This window comes from Hippoglossus hippoglossus, chromosome 7 (genome assembly GCF_009819705.1).
Source record: "Hippoglossus hippoglossus isolate fHipHip1 chromosome 7, fHipHip1.pri, whole genome shotgun sequence".
NCBI lineage: Eukaryota > Metazoa > Chordata > Actinopteri > Pleuronectiformes > Pleuronectidae > Hippoglossus > Hippoglossus hippoglossus.
In genome coordinates, this window is record NC_047157.1 from 23,053,789 (window position 1) to 23,077,000 (window position 23,212).

At 43.4% G+C, this 23,212-nt stretch overlaps 3 protein-coding genes across 3 annotated transcripts in view; all 3 read right to left on the reverse strand.

Annotated features, from left to right (window-relative positions):
• wdr13 (WD repeat domain 13) lies at positions 1-6,230 on the reverse strand. Its single transcript, XM_034590835.1, has 10 exons — positions 6,133-6,230; positions 5,549-5,636; positions 5,187-5,418; positions 4,682-4,791; positions 4,337-4,467; positions 3,943-4,250; positions 2,146-2,326; positions 1,855-1,996; positions 1,632-1,750; positions 1-922 (listed from the first exon to the last, which is right to left on the reverse strand). Exons 2-10 carry the CDS (start codon positions 5,587-5,589, stop codon positions 738-740), a joined length of 1,449 nt encoding a protein of 482 aa, XP_034446726.1. The 5' UTR covers positions 5,590-5,636; positions 6,133-6,230; the 3' UTR covers positions 1-737.
• Positions 6,231-10,155: 3,925 nt separating this feature from the next.
• LOC117764921 (protein-serine O-palmitoleoyltransferase porcupine-like) lies at positions 10,156-16,809 on the reverse strand. Its single transcript, XM_034591079.1, has 15 exons — positions 16,630-16,809; positions 15,488-15,630; positions 15,192-15,384; positions 14,998-15,041; positions 14,719-14,900; positions 14,486-14,616; positions 14,129-14,149; positions 13,853-13,867; positions 13,620-13,745; positions 13,441-13,541; positions 13,240-13,316; positions 13,064-13,127; positions 12,767-12,852; positions 11,005-11,115; positions 10,156-10,410 (listed from the first exon to the last, which is right to left on the reverse strand). The coding sequence occupies exons 2-15, from the start codon at positions 15,621-15,623 to the stop codon at positions 10,309-10,311; spliced, it is 1,389 nt and encodes a 462-aa protein (XP_034446970.1). The 5' UTR covers positions 15,624-15,630; positions 16,630-16,809; the 3' UTR covers positions 10,156-10,308.
• A 1,729-nt stretch (positions 16,810-18,538) lies between these two features.
• Positions 18,539-23,212, reverse strand: part of LOC117765033 (serine/arginine repetitive matrix protein 1-like) — a 5,463-nt gene continuing 789 nt past the window's right edge. Inside the window, exons 2-4 of the mRNA XM_034591247.1 lie at positions 22,680-22,767; positions 20,157-20,337; positions 18,539-19,936 (exon numbers count right to left, since the gene is read on the reverse strand). Of these exons, the coding sequence (XP_034447138.1) occupies positions 18,539-19,936; positions 20,157-20,337; positions 22,680-22,767 (1,667 nt within the window). The remainder of the gene's footprint in view (positions 19,937-20,156; positions 20,338-22,679; positions 22,768-23,212) is intronic.

Genomic DNA, 23,212 nt, shown 5'->3' on the forward strand with positions numbered 1-23,212 from the left:
GACAGTTACAGTAGTTTATTGTGTATGTGTGTTCAATAACTTATATGAATCTGGAATCAGCATAAACCGAAAACACACACACACACACACACACACACACACACACACACAGATAAGTACAAACACATACTTAAAAACACACCTGTGTATATTTGTCATTAGCATCAATTTGATATGCCTATGACCGATTGGGAGTTCAACATCATGCACGTGGTCAAATGCAAACAGGCAATTGCAGAACTGAAAGCAAATAAGGCGGCGTCACTACACTTGATTACACTGCTCGAGTAACAGTTACATAAATAGTGAACTAGATCTACGCCAGAGGGACCCGTCTCCACAGTGTTGGTTTCTCAGGAACATTATTCTCTTCACATGGATTCAGTCATTTCCGTCGGAGGTAAGCCATGACACATGCATGGGAGTAGTGCTTTTTCCTTCCTTTGTCCAAAAGCCATTTCCCAGCTGCAGCTGTAGGAGCACTGACACACGTACACATTTACACCCCCCCCCCCCCCCCCCCCCCCCCCCCCACACAAGAGAAACCTCTAAAACATCCCCACCACCTACACAGCATATCGTTCAATCTGATTGCACTTATCGTTAAATTAAACACTTAATGCCACCTGTTACATTCCAGTGAAAATCTGCAGACTTGGGAAATTGGACGGTTGAGGAGCAGCAGGCCTTTTTTTTTTTTTTAAGCGGTAGATGGAAGCATTTCATTGGCGGATCAGTCACTTTTGCTCCCGCCTCCAGATGATGACCATGCCGGTGGAATCGGCGGAGGCCAGTAAACTCTCGTCGCAGTTGAAGCTGACGTCCAGCACCGGTCCTCCATGGCCCTGCAGCTTGTTTACTATTGCCTTGGTGTTGCGTTCGACGTCGAAGAAGTAGACGCAGGCGTCCTCGCTGCCGGTCACTGCAGCAGACGGGAAATCAGAAACACAACTTTGTAAATCAACGGCGTTAATAGTCTAATTTGTTAAATTCATTTTGGATTAACAAATGAGCGGCTCAGTGATTCACGCTGCCTCTAAACGACGTCAAGCGACACGACCTTTGCATGTAAAGCAGAACAAAAGAATATGGAGATGCTGCCTGTTATGACACGAGTGCTTCCCAGGTGTCTTCACAGTTTGTCAGTTCTAGGAAATAATAGCTGTAACCACACTGCAAAATATCAGCGGGCTTTAGTATGAATTTCAACACATCCTTACCCAGAGACTCTCGAGGGTGTTTTTATGAGTGAGAAACTGTTGGAGACGCAAACCTGATAATTTAAACAGTGAAAAAGCCTTGAATGAAATGATGAGTTGATTGTGAGGAATTAATTAAAAGGTGAAGGAAGTTAAATAAGGTGAAGCTCCAAGGTCGAGCCATGCCTTCGTGTAAACAATCTTTTAAAAAATGTACAACCTTTTGATAGACAAACACATACAAGCTGCAAACAAGGCAGGTAAATGGTCGCTAAAAGGCTTTCTAATTAGGTTTTTTTTTAACCAAAAGCAGCAATGTGCTATTTTCTGCATTTGTCTTTTCCCCACATTTGACAGCCTGGAGCAAAGTAATGAACTGTGGTCTAATTTTCTATTCAAATATCACAGCAGGAACCCTGAGAAACGTCTTACCCACACAGGCCCCCTGTCTGAACGACATCAGGGGGCAGAAGATGCTATGAACCAGCTGGGAGCCGTGCTGGATGGGGAAGCTTCTCTTCAGCTGTAGTGTTCCCTCGTTGTCCACCACCCTGCCCAGGAAAGTGTGGTATATCCATTTCAATTCAATAGAGCAATGTAAGTATGTAAAATTTACAAAACTGCTGATTAATAAACAGGGACTTCATAGACGAACCTGTACAGCAGCATCTTATTGACACAGGCGTTGACCAGCAGGGAGGGGTCTCTGGCCTCTCGGCTAATCCAGGACCGAGCAGATATGCTGCAGATGGAGCTGCCTTCATTCACCACCAGACGCTTGGCTTTGGTCAGCTTCCCTGTGGGAGGGCAGGCAGAAACAGCGGAGACCGGCAGTGACACATTAACCGCTTTACCCTCTCGAACAAAGACACCGTTCAGTGCACAAAATGGTGTTAATTTGTAACGTGGTCAGTGCAGATTTTTCCCTCTGTCAAATAGTGAATACCTGTGGCCATGTCGAAGAGGAATGAGAAGATGCTCCCCCTGTCATCACCAGCCCAAAGGATCCTGCCTGGAGCATCAAAGGAGAGAGACAGCACGCGGCCTGTCAGCTTACTGGAGCCCCCCTTCACCTTCTTCCCGGTGGAGATGTTCACCACCTGCAGGTGGTGCTTGCTGTTTCCCACCTGGAACACAGAGCTCGGAGTGAGGACTTTCATTATTTCCACAGAGCAGCGCAGAGACACCGAGTGGAGAAGCACTGGTTGCAGTGATTTTGCCATTGAAACTAGACCAGTAAAAAACTGTTTACAACCTGCTCTGGCATTTCTACTTTACTCTACACACAGCACATTAAGAATTAATGCCTCATCTGTTGTACAAAATATTACATGTGGTTTTATTTATACACCGATATGACAGCACAGACTCATTGACCCGAAAAGTGAAACCAAAGCATCTCCATCACCCACTAGGTCATGAACACAGCCTCCTCCATGTTAGTGGATGGAACATGGACCATGATAGAAAGTCACAATACACATCAAAAATGTTTTTCTCAGAGATGGTTTCTGTCATTTTATGTATTTCTTATCACACTGATGTTTGTTCAGGTGTTAGTTTTTCTGATTATTATTTAATTATTTATATGAGGCTATAAAAACGGAGTGAAACGTAATACTTTACATCTGAGACTGACTCACGATTGGTCAATGTGTGTATCAGCAGGACCTCGATACCACGGCTCCATCCCCCAATCACTACTGCGCTGCCACACTATGGCAACAAATGACATCATCGGCACAAGATGGCAGCGTTCGTATCCTGGATATTTGACTTAATCTCTGCATAGTGGGAAGCCCTATAGACTAATTGTGAATATGGGCTATACATATAAAATTTGATGTATTGATTGATGAGGTGAATCTTCGTCTTCATCTTTATATTCAGTTGAATCCAACAGAATTCCTTGACCATCTTGCCGTCCTCAGACAGATGAGACCAGTTAAACCTGTACAATCCTGATTTTGAAGCCAGTGCTAAAGACACTAATGAGTTCCTCCTCGTTGTTGGTACTGTCAGATAAAAACAAATATCCATCTCCCTCATGTTTCACTTCATGAAACGTAAAGGGACACAGCCGCTCACAGCTCTGCTTTCACTTAACATTCTGCTCCTCAATTAAAATGAAAGGACAGATTTAAATCCAAAACTATCCAAGATATTTTTCCACTTTTGTTCTCAATTACAAAAGCTGACATTTAATTCTGAAATTTGAATCAATATCTGCACAGTGCAAATACGCACGCAGTCATCTGGAATGCGATAAAAGCATACTAATGGGAAGTTAGTTTGCCTCTGTGTGCAATTTATGCTTCACACACAAAAATGAAATGATCCGAATAAAAGCAAAACAACTATTAACAATTGCGACGGCATGTAATAAAAACTGAGGAGGAAATAAAAGCTGCAAAAGTCAACATCTGTCTTTTGAGGTTTCTGGGTACACCAGCATCAGAGCAGAGCAAAGTCTCATGTCTACGCTTTCTAAACACCATATGTCAGATAATCAGACTTTGCATCGACATAACAACTTTAAAGTTAAGGACAAAAAAAAACGTGAGATGAAAACAGAACTAAGTTTGTAAAATAAAAAACAGAAAATAATACAGCTCGCAAGACTGGGAATCTAAAGATAACATGGCTCACATTTTGACGTCCCTCTTTGCTGCTGTAACACGGTAAATGTCCCTTTTGTGGGACTAATAAAGGATAAACTTATCTTATCTTAAATAGGACTCACCACAGTAAGATTGTTATTCATCGGCTGGAATGTGCAGCAGAGCAGCTCGCTGGATTCTGGGTCTCTGACCTCCCGAATGCAACGACCATCCTCGGTGTTCCAGATGCGCAGAGTCCCATCCAGGGATGTTGAAACGATGACGTCGTTGCTCAGCGACCAGGCAAAGTCCGTGACGGGACCTCCGTGACCTTTCAGTGTCACCTTCACACTGGGAGGGGACGGGGACAGCGTCATGATGGACAGGGTGCCGTCCAGTGAGCAGCAAGCAAGCAGGTGCTTGTCATCGTTGGCAAACTGCAGCCGTGGAACTAAAATAAGATGAAGGAGGTTCAAGTAAAATACATTTTCATACTTGATGTTCACAAATTGATCATTATGGGTTTTATTTACTTACCGGCAGAGTCTACATGTTGGTCAAATATGTGGTGCATGCCAGCGAAAGCATAATTTTCACTCAGAGTTGTGTCCCCTGCCATGGCTCGGCTGGCCTCTGCCACTGAGGTGGGCACCAAACTGCCCGGAGGCCTGCGGCCAAAAATAAAGACCATCGTGTATAAGCACGCAATCAATACACCTCCTGTCCACCGCCTACAGATGACAACTCAATATGTGAGATGAGATCATTGCTCAGTGCAACCAAAACAGAATTACAGATCAAATGAGGCATAAATCAAAGAGAATCCAGTTGCCCCAGGTGATAAGACAAGATGGTGGATGAATGTTAAGGATCTCCTGGTACCTCTCATCGTAGACAGCTCTGTTCATCTGGGCCTGGAGCTGGTAGGAGCCTCTGCTGACGGACCGGCGGTGACCACGAGCCCCTTGGGCACGGGGGTCCTCCTCGAAGTCCTATCCAGTGGGAGAGAGGAGAGGGGGGGGAGCCAGAACCTCGTAGGAGTGAGTGCAAGTACAAACCACACATAATCATAAAATAAGCATCAATAAATATTTAAAATTACCATGCAATTTTAAGTTAACGACACTGCCCATATACACAGGCAGTGCCAGCCATTTCAACCAAGCTGCTCAGTTTAATAATCAAGGGCATCCAAAGTGTTGTTGGCTATGATGCTGATTGGTGAAAATTAAAATCTAGCCATCCAGATGGCTCTCATATATTGTATTCTATGTTTTAATCCATCTCTCCGATATTTTTATATCTGCCTATTTCAAATGAGTACAGACACCCCCGGCTATTCCTTCTCTTCTACTTTCCCTGTCCCTTCTGTTTCTTTGGGTCTGACCTCCATGCGGTCCAGTGTGGTGCGGGAGCTGCGCACACTGCTGGCCCTGAAGCTGCTCTGCTCGGACAGGGGCCCGTAGCGCAGGGCCAGCAGCTGACTGCGCAGCCTCAGGTACTGCCTGCGCAGCCCCGGCTCAAAGCCACACTTGGCGTTCTCTCTGAGCAGCTGGCTGCGTCGGCGGATGTACTGAGTTCGGAACTGTGGGAACGTGGGCGTGCGGTAAGCATTGTACCTGGGGAGGGAGAGGAAGTGACACAGCACGCACACAATAACTCACAAAGTGATCCATAAGCAATTACACGTCTGAACAGCTTCTTCATCATTTTCGGAGCATCGGCGCCGGGAGTGTGACTCAGTCTTACCTTGCGTCCACTGCCAAAACCTGCTGCCAAACTGCTGCCATTCCACAAGCACTCTGGGTAAAGATGGAGCCACTGCCAGAGCAGGTCCCTGTCAAACACACCAGCCACTCATCTTAATGGGCTTTACATTAGGGGATAAGACAACATGGCTGACATGTATATCACACACATACACATAGATAATCACCCTCCAATCACAACACAGAGTCGAATCAACATCTACTAATTGTTATTGAGTTTATCAAAATAACGTGAAGGCAGATAATTAAATGTTGCAGTGCAAAATCAAAATGGAGCCACGTGATGAAAGGTGTTCGCACTGTGGTTGGCAAACATCAAAGGGAGCAGGCGACTCCTCTTCCTTATTGACAGCTAGCGCGAAGCTAACGAGCTAGCAGCTAGCACGTTAGCGACAACATCAAAGGCGATGTCCTCGTCTGAAAACCCGTTTCCCGTGAATTCGCCGACGTGGATAAATAGTGTGAAAGGTGGCGATGCTACACAGAGATGAACGTGTTCAGTGTGATGACAGCAGACAGCACGAGGAGGGTGGGGTGGGGGGGATACGAGTGGAAACGTCTCACCTTCCTTAGCTTCTCTCCATCGCTGCTCTTTCTGTTCCGGTCAGGTCACATGACTCGGTGAGAGCAGCCCAACCCCTGCTGAGGCCTCGTGAAGCCACATGACACATGTCCTCATCAGGTGTCACACGGATCACTCACATTTACTACAGATACAGACTTTATACTTTATAATTATACATTATCCACAAGCACAAACTAACAGATATAATGGTTCTAAGTAAAGCAAATACAAGATAAGATGACATACAAGTTTATTGATCCACACGCAGGGGGAATTCAGCTGTTACAGCAACAGGCAGGTCAGAGTGAGGTAGACAAGAGAATGAAGAAATATAAAAGATAAGCAATAGAATAAAAATAAAAACAATTAAACAGAAAATGCTTAGTATAAAAATAATAGGCCTGATTTTCTTCATCTAAATCCAGGAATTATTATCAGGGAAAACTGAGAAAATGTCTAATACTGCTGACTAGCTATAAATAAACTAACACAGATGAAAACACTAACCTTCAGAGGTAATGAAGGAGCTCAGCTCAGCTTACTGACTGGAAGCATGATATAACAGTCGGGCTCCGTCCAAAACAAAAACACCTCCCAGCACTTATAAACCTCATCAATTAACATGTTGTAAAAAATGTAAAAATGATAGAGTCTTGGTTTATTGTGTTTTTATGTGCTGGACTATTCCTTGGCAGGTCGCAGGGACTTTGGATTCTGTTTCCCCAATATCCTTACGCTAGGCTAAGATAAAATAAGTAAAACTAAGCTGAGATAACTTTTTATTTGCTTCATATTAGTCCAGATGTATGAGAGTGATACCAGTGTTTTCATCCCTCTCTTGGCAGCAAGATAAAAACCATTCACTCCAAATGTAATACTCACAGTTTAGAGTTTTTATAATTTCAGTTTACTTGTAATTATTGTCAGGATCCGTGATTTATTCACTGGGAAATTGATATATGTTGTATATTTGATTATCATGTAACAATCTCCGCTCTAATCCTCCTTGATTCAGTAAACTCATATATATCAATAAAACCTTCTTTTTGAAATATCAATGCTATCCATAACCCGGCTGACATTATATATATATATATTAAAATAAGTTAAAATACACACCATCACCATCACTGTAACATGATGCAAACACTGTCTTGTCATGGACAATAGGTGGACGCACAGTTCCAGTGGGTTCACAATGGCAGTATTACAAGGTCAGCTCGGAGGTTTCGCCTGGCTCAGCAAAGACCTGCAGGGCTGTGGGCCACGCTGCTCAGCTGACGGGGCTCTTTGCTTGTTCAGGGCGCTCTTTCTCGAAGGGGCCCCAGTGACCGAGCCATTCACCAGCACGGGCCATAAATGACAGAGTTGAACGGCACATTAAGCACAGCATTCTCAAAAAATCAGCACAGAGACTCTGGAGAGCAGCCAAAATGCCGGGAACAAAAGGTAAGTAATGTTTAGAGACAAATTTTATTCTACATTTGTGTTCTTTAATTTATCTGTATAATAAATAAATGATCAGATCAATTAATGTATCTGGATAATCGCTTCCAAATGTTTGACATGTGTCTGAATATTTATTCTATTCCCAGGTAACAAGTCGGACAAGAAGTCAACCACCAAGGTAGGAAAATCCTTTCTAATGTAAAATCTGATTTTTCTTTTCTCAATCTATAAATGTTTTCGCTTCATCTATATTTGCTTTGACATCACAGCAACCTCAGAGTCCTAAAGAGCAGCCGAAGAAAGTTGATCAGAAAGGAGATGATAACAAAAAGCAAGGAGGTAAACATTTATGTGAACTGACTGGACTTTTTAACAGCATTTCATTTTCCTATTTGACTCTGTGATTTACGATGCACACGGTGTGGAGGTGCGGTGCAGTGATTTTTTATGTCCCCAGTGAAGGTATCTGTCTGTGTTTCGTCCCCTCGCAGGACAGCCGAAGGGAGAGAAGCAATAACTTCCAGGCGTTTGTGAAGATGGCTTTGGAGACACTGCTGGGGTCCTGCCGTCGTAAACATGGGGGTCCTCGGGGCAGACAGGGTTGAGTGCGCCCCCCCCCGCCACAGGCCTGCAGACCGGCCTCTTGTGTGCGGCCTCCCGATACAGCATCTGTTCACTTCTCACAGACGGCAGAAAGTGAACCCAATCTCCATCCATCACCATCTGTTGTTCAACCTCTGTCCCTCCCCCCCTCACTGTCCACTCTGGCTTACTGGATGTTCAGAAACAGACTCCAGGTTTAACCGGGTGATTGCAATTCTTCCTCAACTCACCCTAACACCACAATTGACTGTCTAACAGTCCACACATTGTTCTTGTAAATAATGATCATTCGAATAAACAACTATTTCTTACAGCAGTCTTGGCGTATCTGACCTGTGTGCATTGTCATTTCACACATGCGAACACAAAGACGGCAAAAACCAGGTTTCATGTAAAATTTTATAAAAATATCACAGGTGTATCAGTGCCTTCACATTTACAGGGAGAATAAATCTGAAAGTAAATGTTATAATAGCATTTAAAAGACTTTGGGGGGAATCCGGTCTGCAGAGACTGAACATCCAGGCTCTGATCTAAAACACTACATCTCAGTCAAGGAGCAAATCCTTTGATGTTCTGAATTAAAGAAAGACAAGAGACAGAATCACAATCTGATACAGACACTAAGGTTCCTTCATCAGTTACAGAAACGCACCAGTGAAAACAGCAGCGTCATAAAAATCTGCACTTTGAGGATAAATATTCAATATCATGTATAATTCAATCGTGAGTTATGAAGCTGGAAGGGAGGTTTAAACAATGTTTGCTCTACGGTGACACATGTGCAGTACCCTGATTCTAAACCTTTGATTTTCAATACTGAAGAGTGAAAGAGTTTGGTTCACAACGACTAGTAAGACTAAGTTTAACTCTAAGAAAAATAACACAAAACAATATACAAACACTATTAGGAAACCGCACTACAAAGATGAATTCATAGATTTACTGATGACTTCTCTTTATCTAAAATTCACAAAAAGGGGGAAGTCATTATTATTATTATTGGTGATAAAAAAAAAATTGCTGCCTCATAACAACAACCTGTGCTTTTTTAAACATTTTTATTCATAAGTAAAATCTTTCTCATACACATGCTCAAGAGACAAGCTCTGCTAAAGGATAAACGTGGTGATAATCTCTATTTCTCTAATGGCAAACAAATCCCAAGAAAAAAAAAGGACAAATCCAACAATGAGTTGACTCTGTGGACGGTGTTCTTTCTGCAGCCACAGTTTGATATGAATTATTAATCTGCCATTGTTGTGTAAAACATCAATGAGCCACCGTCACACTGGGTGACAGATTCTTTCATTTCAAAGCACAAATCGTTCATTCTCAAATTCTGCAGCCCTCCAGAGTCACCAGAGCAACAAACATATCGATCTTTAGCTGAAAATGGTTCCATAGAAATCTCTTTTAATCCTGTCGGGTTATGTTTTGCTAGAAAAGTACAGTGGCCAGCTGTTAAGGAAACGATTTACCCTTTTAGAAAAACACAAAGTGGAGTGAACAGGCTTGGGGCTCTGGGCCACACGCAGACAATCTGGAGGAGTCAGACCACATTGAGGGATGTGCCGTTTCATTGTGGGTTTTATTTTTTTTAAATGGGATTTGTCGTTGACTATAATAACACAGTCAAATTCACCTTTCAAACCTAAAACTAATGATTGTAAAACCCTCGAGGTGAAGGGAAACCACACCTGGAGGGACATCAGCCGCGGCCCGTGGTGACAAGATAACGGGCTCTATCGTGCGTCCGCAGAAAGGAGCAGCAGATCTCCTCCATGCTGATAGGTATTGATCGTGACTCACAGTGAGACATTGGTAACTGCTGTCACAACACGACGGCTCGATAACTGCAGCTCAGATAAAACAAAACAACAAAAAAGGAGGGACGATGTGGGGAAAAGGAGGAGAGGAGAGGAGCGGGGTTCACGTTTCCTGGATATCAAAACTAGTCCCCCGGCAGGTTTAACTCAGAGATTAACCAGCCAACGTCGCTGCAGGTTTGAATCCGTTCTCTCCAGTGTGATGCAGGATAAAGTCACAGTGCAGAAGTGGAGAACCAGCCTGACTCTGTCTCTCATTATTGCTTTCCCCACCCGTTCACTGCTCTCCTGTTATTAGAGAGCCAGGCGGTACAGCACCCAGCATCCGAACGTGACCCAGTGGCTCGTCCAGCTCAGCTCGGACCACTTCTGAATGGTATGATGGGTGATATCGTCCTGCAGGGGGCGGTACATACAACGTAAGATGAATAGGACCCTGAACATTCTTCTTTATACCTTCCATTAAAAACATCTTTACAGAAAAACAGGATTCATAATTCATCTGTTGTTACTTTATGAGCAGATTTAGAACTAAAGCAGAGCCACTCATCATTATATAACATCGCAGTACACGTCCCTACTTTGAACTATAAATACCACAGCTATAAGCTCACATTTCTATATAGCATTTCATATGTCCACGCCACATAGGGTGCTGTACATTTTATGAGTACAGGCTGTATAAATATAGTCACCTAAACATGTGGTGACCTTCAACTTCAGTGTGACACAACTGTCTCCCCTCAATAGGAAACTGCACATACACACATACATACATTTGCAGTTTCCTTTGCATCGTTCAAACTGCACGCAAAGCTTTTCTCTTTTTTTATAAATGCAATTACTTACTTTTTTCATTTTGCTGTATTTATTATACTCAGACTTTCTTTATCTGTTTCTTATCTCTGAAGACTGTAACACCCCCCCCACCCCTTGCTGCAACCTGTGAATTTCCACTCAGGGGATCGATACAGTCTTATCTCATCTTACCTCATCCTCCTCCATGTAGTCCACGCTGGAGTTGAACACAGAGCCCAGGTACGTCAGGTGGAGTACTGCCAAGGCGCTGAATGCTATGTTGATCATATAGACCCACAGCTCCTGCAGAGGGAGAGATGTACATATTGGTTTTTATGCCTGTGTGGGTTTTCTCTCATAAAGGACCTGACAATCTTTAGTCTCAATCTGCTTCTTGCACGGTCTTGAAGAAACACGTTACCCGAGCGTTTGACCGTTAAACAAAAAGTATTAAATAATATCTTAATATAAATAATGTCCAAACTTTAACTTTAATTCTTGCACGTGTTTTAGTTAACATTTACTTTAGAGATTAGAAATACTTGAAACACTATTTTTAGGGAACATGTTGTACAGTCCATGCAGGCTGCTTCTGCTTCACATAAATCATTATTTCCGCTCCCTGCTGCTCTTGATGTGTGTAACCAATAACCAACATAAGAGACATTTGTTGGGCATCGTGTCAGTAAATTCCTAAAATATATCTTCTGACTGCACAAGACAGACCACAGGGACTGCAGTGTTTTAAGGTCTTCAAATTTTCTTTTGGCATTAAACCTTCTTATTATATTTTTGTCTAAATCCAAGGGAAAAACTTCTACGAGAGAGGTTTATTCCTCATATTTGTGTTCAAGAAGAAGGGTAAAAATAGAGAGCACAGTTTCCAAATGCTAACTAGGCCAGAGGATTTACGAGGGAGGCCCCCTTCGAGCACCTCCTGCTCTGAACACAAGTGCCAGCGCTGACGGCACCGTGGCCATTTGCAGGAATGAGAGCAAACCAGGTAAAACACTGCAGTCCTGTGGCGGGAGCTGAGATTTCAATTCATGCTGCATGAGGCAACATGGGATTCACAAAAATTTAAAAAACAGAAAAACAAATCCTGAAATTAGTTATAAATTGGACAGAATTATAAAACTGATAAACAGTGAATTAGAATAATAATATGAGATTAGCTTAGCATGAGGACTGGATAAAGGGGAAAGCTTGGCTCTTGGTGAGAGTAACAACCCACAGTTTCTGTATGGATTACACAATCGAGATATAACATGTTCATTAATGAGTTTTGTGCTGGAAGGTGTTTTTGTTTTGTTATTTTCGGACGGAGCCAGACTGTTTCCTCCTGCTCACACTCTCTCTGCCAAGCTACGCTGATAGTCTCATTCATTACCTCCACCACGGTTAGTCAGCAGTATTAGACCAGACTTGGTGGAGGGATGTGGTGCAGGTCGGGAAAGAACCCTTTAAATTCTGTGTGGATCCCGATCAGATCAAGGAATTGCTTTCACTTTCTTCCATGAATGAAATCGGAGGGAACTGATATCTATGAGGTTGTGATTTGGTGCAGCTTGATCTGTAAGGAGCTGCTGGGCCTTGGCAGAAGTACGCACTTCATAGCCTTTATTGTCATATCTACAGTCCCTGTACAAGGAAATTCAGGGTACAAATTTATCAAAGTAAGAAAAGTATAAAAGTATAAATATGTACAATAAAGCATCATTGCAATGTAGTGCAATAGACAGTAATGCAGATTTATTGAGTCTATGCAAAGACCATAAATCTGCATTAGTCGTGTCAAACTCTCGACAAACAAACAAATAAGTGCGTTTACAAGAATGCAGAACTAATCCTTTAACACTGAAGCTCAACTGAAGAGCCCACTGCTGATGATGAATGAGAGGTGATAAACCACTTCCTCTCAACAAAGGAGAAGTAGGAGAAAGGTGCGTTGTACCTTTTTGTTTCGATGGGCGCAGTTTGGCTGGCACTTCTTCGACAGCACGCAGGCGTTAAAAATGGCTGCGAGCCTCTTCCGCAACACTGCAACAGAAAAAAACGAGACCAAAGCATTTACATGAAGCTTGAGGAAAAGTTCCCCCTTCCAACCGCGAGAGATAAATTACAAGCACTGCGGTGAACAGAAACACTGTGTAATGGTGGGTGCAATTAACCATTACTGCAAAGCTAAGCACCTTCGTAAAATGGAAAGGTTCTAATGTGGAAAAGAGGCAACGTGAGGCCCAGCTCTCACCGTGTTCGATGTACGTGATGAACCCCAGGGACAGCAGCACTGCACCCAGGTGGAAACTCAAACCCTAACCAGACACAGGAGCCAGGATTAAAACAATCCACTCGTTAAAACACAGACACTTTACGTTTCACAGCACATGGTTTGATTGCTTTGTAAATGGTTTTCACAGTACTCACATGCAGAAGAGCGCTGGCTGTGTATGTCACCATGATGGCAGAGAAAGTCCCAAATTTGAGAGCACTCGTAAAAACATCTGTGAGATGAGAGCATCAGGCTTATGGTGAGAGCGACTCCATAATGAGGCCATTATGGTTCCAATCGTGATGAGAACAAAAAGCTGAACCAGCTGCTGCATATTTTCAAGCGTCGTAACTTACAGGTGTGCAGGAAGCGAGACATGGGCAGATTCCAGGACGTCACCACCTCCACCATCGACCGGGGGAACTCTATACTCAGGGGCTTGGACACGGTCATGTCCCTGCAAAACAAACAATAAAGCATGATTACGAATGTGAATAAAGAGAAATACATTTTATTGTTGATATGAAGTTCTGACCATTTGAGGTTGTCTTTCTCCTCGGTGAAGCCCGCCCCAGCCAGAGTGGCGGTCGTCTCGCTGAAGTACCCGACAAAGTAATTGCTGAAGTGGAAAGACATCGTGTTCTCATACGCCAGCAACCACCTGATACAACGACATTAACAGAGGAAGAAACAGGCAGATATTAGGTTTCACTTTCAAATAAGTTCCAACTTCAGATATGACTAATTAGAGAAAAACGAAACACATACTTTGCCAGCGTTCCTCTGAGGAGCAGCAGAGTGAAGAGAAGATGCAGCAGTTAATGTCAGATATCATTTCATACGATTCTTTTATTGACTTGCCATGTGAGGGGCTACGTCTCGAGACAGATGTTCCTGGAGCACATGTGGCTGCACAGGGGGGGGGGGGGGGGGGGGGGGAGATGATGTGGATGCATGCGTGCAGGTAAAGATGATGAAATGGTGAGAAGAAAATGAGATAGGCAGCGTGTCGGGTATGTTCAGAGTCACAGACAAATAAATTACCTGATCTTCCTCCTCTTTTTACTGTAAAAAAAAAAAGAGGATGGGTTTAATCCATGAGGGATAAGTGATCCAAGTTAAATAGTCTTTTTTACTTTTAGTCGAGTAAAGAGGTTTAATCAGTTCTTATAGTTGAGTTGTTTTAATACAAGTATCTGAACGTCTACTTGAGTAAAGAATGCGTGTACTTTTGCCCCCTCTGGTAGGTGGTGCCTCAAATCTGGACCCAGACCACCTCCGAATGTGGTCTGAGTGATCGGATCTCAGGGCGCACTTAGTAGCATTCAGACCTGAACTTTGACCACTTGAAATCGGATCAGTCAGGACAGATGTTAACACCGGGTCTGAACAGAGACTCACCTTCGCAGTAGCTTGTTTCCGTAAACAGGTATGAAATAAGGGAAGAGGTACGGTGCCACACAGTTGGAAACAACCAGGCAGACCTGACTCTTCACCCAGCTCGCAGACACTTTGAAAAACCACGAAAAGCTCTGAGGAAGCAAAGGAAGTTAGCAGCTAGTGTCAGGATCTGTCTTTTAAATACCCCCCCCTCCACCTTCACACATACTGAAGAGATGTTGTCTCACACTTACCAGCTTACGTCCGTCCAGAGCTTCTTTGTAGCTGTTGAAGCTGATCCAGGGACCAAAGATGACCGTGCCCACAAAGTAGATGTAGCCCATGAACTCGATGGGTGAGGGGACACTGGACACAACGCCCCTGTCCAGGTCGAAGGCCAGAGAGATGGCTTTCATGGCAACCACCATCTGTGAACCTGGATGACGGCAAATCAAATCAGCATCAATGCCGAGTAAAGAGGGAAATTATCGCTTGTATCTGGAACGTGTCAAATGTCGCTGCCTGGCACCCACCTCTCATCTTGTGCCAGTTGGTGGTGTCCATCATGTGCAGTTCTCTGTTAATCACAATAGAATAGAATCAGTTTGACACGGCACAAAAAAGAAAAAAGAGAGAGATTGCAACGGCGGCTTTGAAGCGTTCACTTCAAACACATGTTGAGGTGCGTGCTGCTGAGCTGTCGGCTGTCAGAGGAGGCCTCGCTCACCCCAACAGCAGGTAGATGAGCACGGTGATGGAGAGGAAGGTGCCTCTCATGGTGGAGTGGCGGCACAGGAAGAGGAAGAGGTAGCAGAGAAGGCTGAGAAGCACCACCCAGATCATGTGAAGCTCAAAGAACAGGTAGAGAGCGTAGAAGCCTCCGGCCACTGTGCCCAGGTGCTTCAGGAAGGGGGGGAGGCCTGATGAGGCAGGATGAAGGAAAAACAAAGGGCAGCAGAGGTGATTACGCTGACACGGACAATATGAAGGCTGAATCACACCGACAGGGCACTGGACTCTCACCTAACATCCAGAGAAGCCGACACAGCAGGCAGATCACCAGCAGCTGCCACACCTGCTCCAGGCCCTGCTGAGCTGTGGGCAGCAGGCAGCCATGAGCCAGTTCCTGGAAGAACTTCTGTCGGCTGAACGCTCCCATCTCTAGACTTGGGAAGGGAAGGAAATCATTAAAGCAACAAAAACAGCATCTCTGCGACAAGCATTTAAATCTATGGATTTGAAGTGTGTCGAGTTCAGGGATATTCGCTGCAATCCAGTCAAAAAGATGGTTTTATTAAGGAAAAAGTATAATAATAAAGAAAGCTCGAGTTTATTTAACGTGCAGGAATTTACGACAGCCATCAACAAAGTGGGGTCAACAAAAGATGTGGCGACCCACTCACTCTCTCTCCACCATAACAAATCTAATAATATTACGAAAAAATATATTCCCAGTAACTGCATTCATGGCCTCTACATAAAGTAAAACATACGTGCACTGCAGGTGAGCTTACATATGCAGGTTTGCAGGTGAGGATGGACTCACTTGTCAAACGATGCACACCACTTCAAACTTCAAATCCCAGCATGCAAAGCACCTCACTAGAAATCTGTGAAGATCCATGAAGTAGCTGCCAAGACTTTCAATGACGATTATGTTAAATGGGGATTTTCATGCATGCACATATATGATGATCATATGTTTCGTGTTTTTGTAATGATTCCATCAAATTGCATCCATGGGACTGAAACATGTTTGCAGGACAAAATGAAATCTGACGATGGGAGCCATCCTCAGAACCACAGCACAATAACAAGGCCTCGTGACCGCTGGACTGGTGAGGTGAACGTTTCTCTGCAGAGCAATGTGAAGAGACTCACTATTCTGCAAAGGCTCTCTCTCTCTCTCTCCGCAATGCAGTGGAGCAGAGGGACGAGAGGACTCACATCTGGTCAAACAAGCAAATGCATCAACACCGGAGCATGTGCAGCACTGTGCCTGAGACCAGAGACCGAAGCATCGCAGGGAATTCACTGGAGAAAGCTGCTTGAACAACTGCTGCCACTGCTCCATCAACCCAGCGGATCCCCCAGCCCCCACACTCAGGAGCAGCTAACCGGACGCCCCCGGGCATGACAGCGACTCTAACCCGGGGAACACTCACCCTCTCCGGGCAGCAGCTGGAGCTTCCTCCCCGCCTGGACCCAGCCGCCTTTCCCTCGTGCCTCTGCGCCAAGTTGAGCGTTTGCGCCGCCGCTGCACTTTTACGCGCACTCGGTCCAGATGATGCTTATCCGGATGACTCCCATTGTCACAGCATCAGCACCACTCGCCCGACGTCAGCGACGCCAAGCAGAAAAAAAAACGCGTCGACCAATCCGCTGCTTGGCTCCGAGCGCCTCACCCAATCGTGGACGTCGTTGGATTTCAGTGACAGGCGACAAGGACCAATCGGGGGTGAGCGTCCAGCATTAGCCCGGGACCCTCCAGCCAATGGGAGGAGCGCAGTTGTGCAGATGGACTGAGATGCAGAGAAATGCACAGTGGACATAAATAAATAACAACACACACGAGCTGCGTTTTCTTTGCATACATTTGTTTATTATAAATTCACATCAGAAATATAAAAAAATCATTTGTAAATAGCAGCACAGTTTGTAAGATATACTACATGTATGTACTTGTACCCATTAGAGACAGTAAATGTAGCTTTTCTTGTATTTACTGTAGGCGTGCAGTTTATTTATGTTCATCAAAATATTTCATAAAACTTTAATTTTGTGTAATTCAAGCAATACGTCTCCTTTTTCAGAGATTTATGAGTTATTATTTGATTTGCCTTTAGTTAACCAGGTGAGATTAATAACCTATTTAACAAGGGAGATCATGGCCAAGAACAGCACCAAGTTATTGTTTCTAGTGCCACCATCTGGACAAACCTTGAAAAACACACATTTGGCCAGTAAATCTATTTCCCCAAATTTCTTCTAATAACAAAACCCCAGCAAATAACACACGGTTATTTTATTTCTGCATATAAACATTCAGTTAAGACACTTTTCAGTTTGTTTCTTCCATCATTTTTCCTTTGTCCAATAGAAAATCAGCCTGATTTGTACACAATGTAGTTAGAATGCACTGAGATACATCTACAAATTAAGTTTGTAAAGCAAACAGATCATTTGCAATTTCAATTACTTAAAAATTGGCCTTGATTCTCCAACGGTGGTCTTGAGACGAAGGACTAATTTCGTAAATACTTGTAATAAAACAAGTTATTGATTCACTGACGGAAATCTCAAATTCCAGACAGATAAAAATCAAAACTCATTAAACTAATATGAAGTTGATTAGAAAATGTAGAGTATTACCAGCAAGTTTGTAAGTTAACAGCTGCTTTAATGCCTCTAAGGTCAGTCAAGGAAAATGTTGGGTTCAAATATATGTTTGAATTGTTGTGAAGCGTCAGTGATAAAACATCAGCCTTGCAGCAGGCAAGGAGCTAGTGTCTTGCTAATTAACTTGTCATGTTAAAAAAACAACCAATGTGTTGAAAACTGAGTCCAGTTGCCCCATGTAATGACCATTCTTTCATTCCTGTTTATAACTCAGACTTAACGGTTTATTACAAAGTAAAGAACAAAGCCTTGCATCACTAGTGGTTAAGAAGTGACAGAATCTCAACCAACTCGTTGTATAAAAAAAATAGCAGCATGAGTTCAGTCACTTACATTAAAATCTATCAGATTCTGAACCAGGATAAGGCTACAAATGCCAAAGAATAGAAGTATTAAAGGAAAGTGTGCAGTCGTACATTCAGATGTGTATAAAATGAGAACAAAACCATTACAAAATATACAGGTGGCAAACGTAGACCATAACAATAGGTCCTTCCCAATAAGCCCAAGATAGCTTATGTTTTAGTTATAGTAGGTGCCAAACCCCAGTGGGTTTGAAAGAACAAGCTTATTGGCTTTATGATGCAAAACAGTCTTTAGTAACACAATGCGCAGGACAGATTCATGCTTGTGTTTCAAAGTGAGAAACAGAACTTATCCCCCACTAGGTTTTGTTCAGACCACAATCTCCAGGTCATAAGCAATTCTCCCGTTTGGGACTGGCTCTACGATTTCCTCTACTGGAGAGATCGGCCGCTCACTTGGTTCCTCCTTAATAAACTTCACATCAGCCTTTGATTTGCTTAGGATGTACTCGTAATTTCTTGTAACCTGAAGTAATGCCGACGTGAGGTACTGAGGTGAAAAGATCTTAAGTGAGGATGGGAGTTGTGGAGGTCGCACAGCTTCAGCCGAGGTATCTGGGTTGCTTGAGCACCCGGGCACTGGTGGAGGTGGACACGATGCAGAGGAAGGTGCAGGGGTTTTTTTTGGTCGGACTCTTTTGCCCGGCGCTGGAGGTGTGAACTTGTGGGTCTTGGATAAAGGTTGAGGGTTTGGAGGTGTAGGCACGGTAGTAGTACTATGAGAAGGTGTGGGCACAGTAGTAGTAGTGGTAGTAGGAGCTCTTAGCACAATAGCAGTAATAGGAGATGTAATCAGAGTAGTAGCAGTATGAGAAGGTGTGGGCACAGTAGTAGGGGTAATAGGACGTGTAAGCACAAAAGTAGTAACAGGAGCTTTAGGCACAGTAGTAGTAGTATGAGAAGGTGTGGGCACAGTAGTAGTAGTAGGAGGAGGTGTAGGCACAGTATTAGTAGGAGGAGGAGGTGTAGGCACAGTATTAGTAGTAGGAGGAGGTGTAGGCACAGTATTAGTAGGAGGAGGAGGTTTAGGCACAGTATTAGTAGGAGGAGGAGGTTTAGGCACAATTGTAGCATTTCTCCTCCAAGGTTTTACAGTCTTGGTGCTCTGAGTGCCATATGTCCAGCTTTGGTCAGACTTCTGCTGCACTCCGTTTTCTGGCGTCACATTACTACCCTCCGTTTGCAACTCGCCACTGGAGGACTCCTCTCTAAACTCAGTAGCCGGATGGAATGGGGTGTGATTGTGACGTCGACAGAACAGGACGCCACACTTGCCGCACTTCCTGCCGTCTTTGACATGCAGCAGTTTATGCCGCTTGAGGCAATGATATGAAGTGAAAGATCGGTCGCATATGTTGCACGGAAAGCTGGGCATCTCAGGTTTTACACACTGGTGCTGGGTGAAACCGGTCTGATTTGTGAATTGCATTCCACAAATTCCACAGGAACAGGGCTTTTCTTCTCCATCCAGCGGTTCCTCTTTTACTGGCTGAGCTGCAGTGGTGAGGTTCCGGCTGCAGAGATGGAACCGATACCCACCTGCTTGTAAGATTAGAGGTTTTAAGAGCACAACAGGATTCCTCTTGTCTAGGTCTGGGCTGCCTGCTGTTACTGATGGGGATGTCTTGTTTGGGCTGGATGTTGTTTGAGATGTGATGGTGCTGGCTCCTTTTTCAGCCTCAGCCATTTCAGTCAATGTTTCCGCTTCCTATAAAGTACAAACATGAAGATGAGCGATAGGAATGCAGCATAAAAGAGAAACTCACAACACACACATAAGAAAAAACTCGATGTGGCAGAAAAAATAAGTCCCACAGTCACAACCAAAGCCAACTTTTGTGCCTTCTAACATGATAATAACAGAATACAACAGAGAGATTTGATGTTTTCTAAGATAAACAGTAATGGCAGAATTACACAGCTGTTACCTTTGCTACTGACGGAGTGGACGGTGCCTCCAGTTCTTGTGAAAGTTCACTTTCAGTTTCCATCAGAACAGGCGACTGCTCGTCCACAGGATCAGCCTCAGGTGGAGTCTTCATTTCTTCTTCTCCTGCATCTTTTTTATGGCGGCGCCTTTTTCTGCGACCGAAGAAGCTTGACATAAAACTGTGGGGGGAAAAAAAACTATTTGAATATGTAGTTTATGTGTCAGATACAGTGCCTTGCATAAGTATTCACCCCCCTTGGACTTTTTCCCATTATGTACTGTTACTAACTGGAATTCAAATAGACTTAAATAAACTTTTTCCCGTTTGATCAACAAAACATGCATAGTACTTTGGAGGTGCAAAATACATTTTATTGTGACACAAACAATAATGAGAACAAAAAAGTTGACATCTGTTGGGTGCATAAGTATTCACCCCCCTGTGTCAATACTTGGTAGAACCCCCTTTCGCTGCAATTACAGCTGCAAGTCTTTTGGGGTATGTCTCTACCAGCTTTGCACATCTAGAGATGGAAAGGTTTGTCCATTCTTCTTGGCAAAAAAGATGAAGCTCAGTCAGATTGGATGGAGACCGTCTGTGAACCGCAATCTTCAAGTCTTGCCATAGATTCTCTATTGGATTGAGGTCTGGGCTTTGACTGGGCCATTTTAAGACATTAACATTCTTTAATCCAAACCATTCCTTTGTAGCTCTGGCTGTATGTTTAGGGTCATTGTCCTGCTGGAAGATGAACCTCCGCCCCAGTCTCAAGTCTTTTGCATCAGATTTTCTTCAAGGATTTCCCTGTATTTGGCTCCATCCATCTTTCCCTCTATTCTGACCAGTTTCCCTGTACCTGCTGAAGAGAAGCATCCCCACAGCATGATGCTACCACCACCATGTTTCACTGTTGGGATGGTGTGCTCAGGGTGATGGGCAGTGTTGGGTTTTCGCCACACATAGCGTTTTGCATTGAGGCCAAAAAGTTCAATTTTGGTCTCATCTGACCAGAGCACCTTCTTCCACATGTTTGCTGTGTCTCCCACATGGCTTCTGGCAAACTCCAAACGGGATTTTTTATGGATCCCTTTCAACAATGGCTTTCTTCTTGCCACTCTTCCATAAAGGCCAGATTTGTGGAGTAGACGACTAATAGTTGTCCTGTGGACAGATTCTCCCACCTCAGCTGTGGATCTCTGCAACTCCTCCAGAGTAACCATGGGCCTCCTGGTTGCTTCTCTGATTAATTTTCTCCTTGTCCGACTCTTCAGTTTGGGTGGACGGCCTCCTCTTGGTAGGTTTGCGGTTGTGCCATATTCTTTCCATTTTCTTATGATGGATTTTATGGTGCTCAGAGAGATGTTCAAAGCTCTGGATATTTTTTTATAACCTAACCCTGCTTCATATTTCTCCACAACTTTATCCCTGACCTGTTTGGTGAGCTCCTTGGTCTTCATGATGCTGTTTGTTCAGTAATGATCTCCAACAAACTCTGAGTCCGTCACAGAACAGGTGTATTTATACTGAGATTAAATTGCAGACAGGTGGACCCTATTTACTAATTATGTGACTTGCAAATGTGACTTGTGAATGCAATTGGTCGCACCAGATCTTTGTTAGGGGTTTCACAGTAAAGGGGGTGAATACATATGCACTCAACACTTTTCAGATTTTTATTTGTAAATAATTGTGAAATCCATGTAATATTTCCCCCCACTTCCAAATGATGCACTATTTTGTGTTGGTCCATTACATAAACTCACGATGAAATAAATTTTAATCTGTGGTTATACCATGACAAAATGTAGAAAAGTCCAAAGGGGGTGAATACTTATGCAAGGCACTGTATGTACTTGTAACAGTAAAGAAGGAAAAGCGGGCTCATTTCAACTGTAAAGATATTGTGGACTAAGATTCCCAAAGAAATGGTGGCAGGATGGGACATAACATTTTTGTGAAGATCTGAAAATAGGGGCGGATCGAGGACATCACTTTCTTTAACGTTGCAAAAAGCCTATTTCTAATTTCTCATGGAAAAAAACAAAACAGGCATATTTAGGGAACTAATTTCTATGAGTGTGTGAAATCTGGTAAAGCCTGATTGAGTTTAAGGGAACTGTTGGCAGAGGTATGGGCTCTACTGAATGTTATTCTGATATCAGTACATGTTTCTATGTTTTGTCCACCTAATTCATTTCAGTAAGTAACTTAAATCATTCCATGTATAATGATCAGTGAAAGTATGAACCCTCATTAACGTAGGTAGGTAATAGACCAATAATTATCATATGATAGTAAACTATATTGATTAATAAACTTAACAGTATTCTAAAAAAAGGGCCACAATGCACATTGACTATTTCAGCATCAGGTAGATTTTGATGTCAGCACTTTTTGTACTTGTAGGGGTTTAAATAAATGTATAATGTATGTTTACATGTATTTCTACAACAAGATAATCATGTCCCCCACTTATCTTAACTAACCAAACCAGCTAATAATGATTTTCACATGTTTTACCGTGTCACGTTCTTCTTTGGGCTCCGTTTAATGCATTTGAACACAGAAGGAATAAAGTCGACATTGTCGTGGACCAGTGACACCTCCCCTGTAAGACATGAAAACATACAAAACGTTTATTAAGCTTCAGAAAGTAACATTATCTTCCTGTAAAACCAGTTATCTTCCTCTCGGGCTTCTGGCGTTTAATGGCAAACAACTTACAGGGAAGGAAAGGAGTGTGGATCAGAACGGTTGTTGAATCGAACTATTCTTCTTATTCCTGTGCTTTCTAAAAACAGCCCTGAACTTCTCTGTAGTATTTATTTAGTTCCTCTTGAGTGTGACTCTTAGTGTCTCTGTTACTGGAATCTGGGCCAGTGAAACAAACCATCCTCCACTGGGTCTTGTACCATATTTCTTTATGATTATTTTGCCCACACTTGATTCTAGATATCACCTCCTCCTTTCTACCTCTGTTGCTTCCTCCCATTTCACCAACTTTCCTCAGAAAGCTGAAGTAGAACCTGATCCCACTGTTCCATCCATTTCTT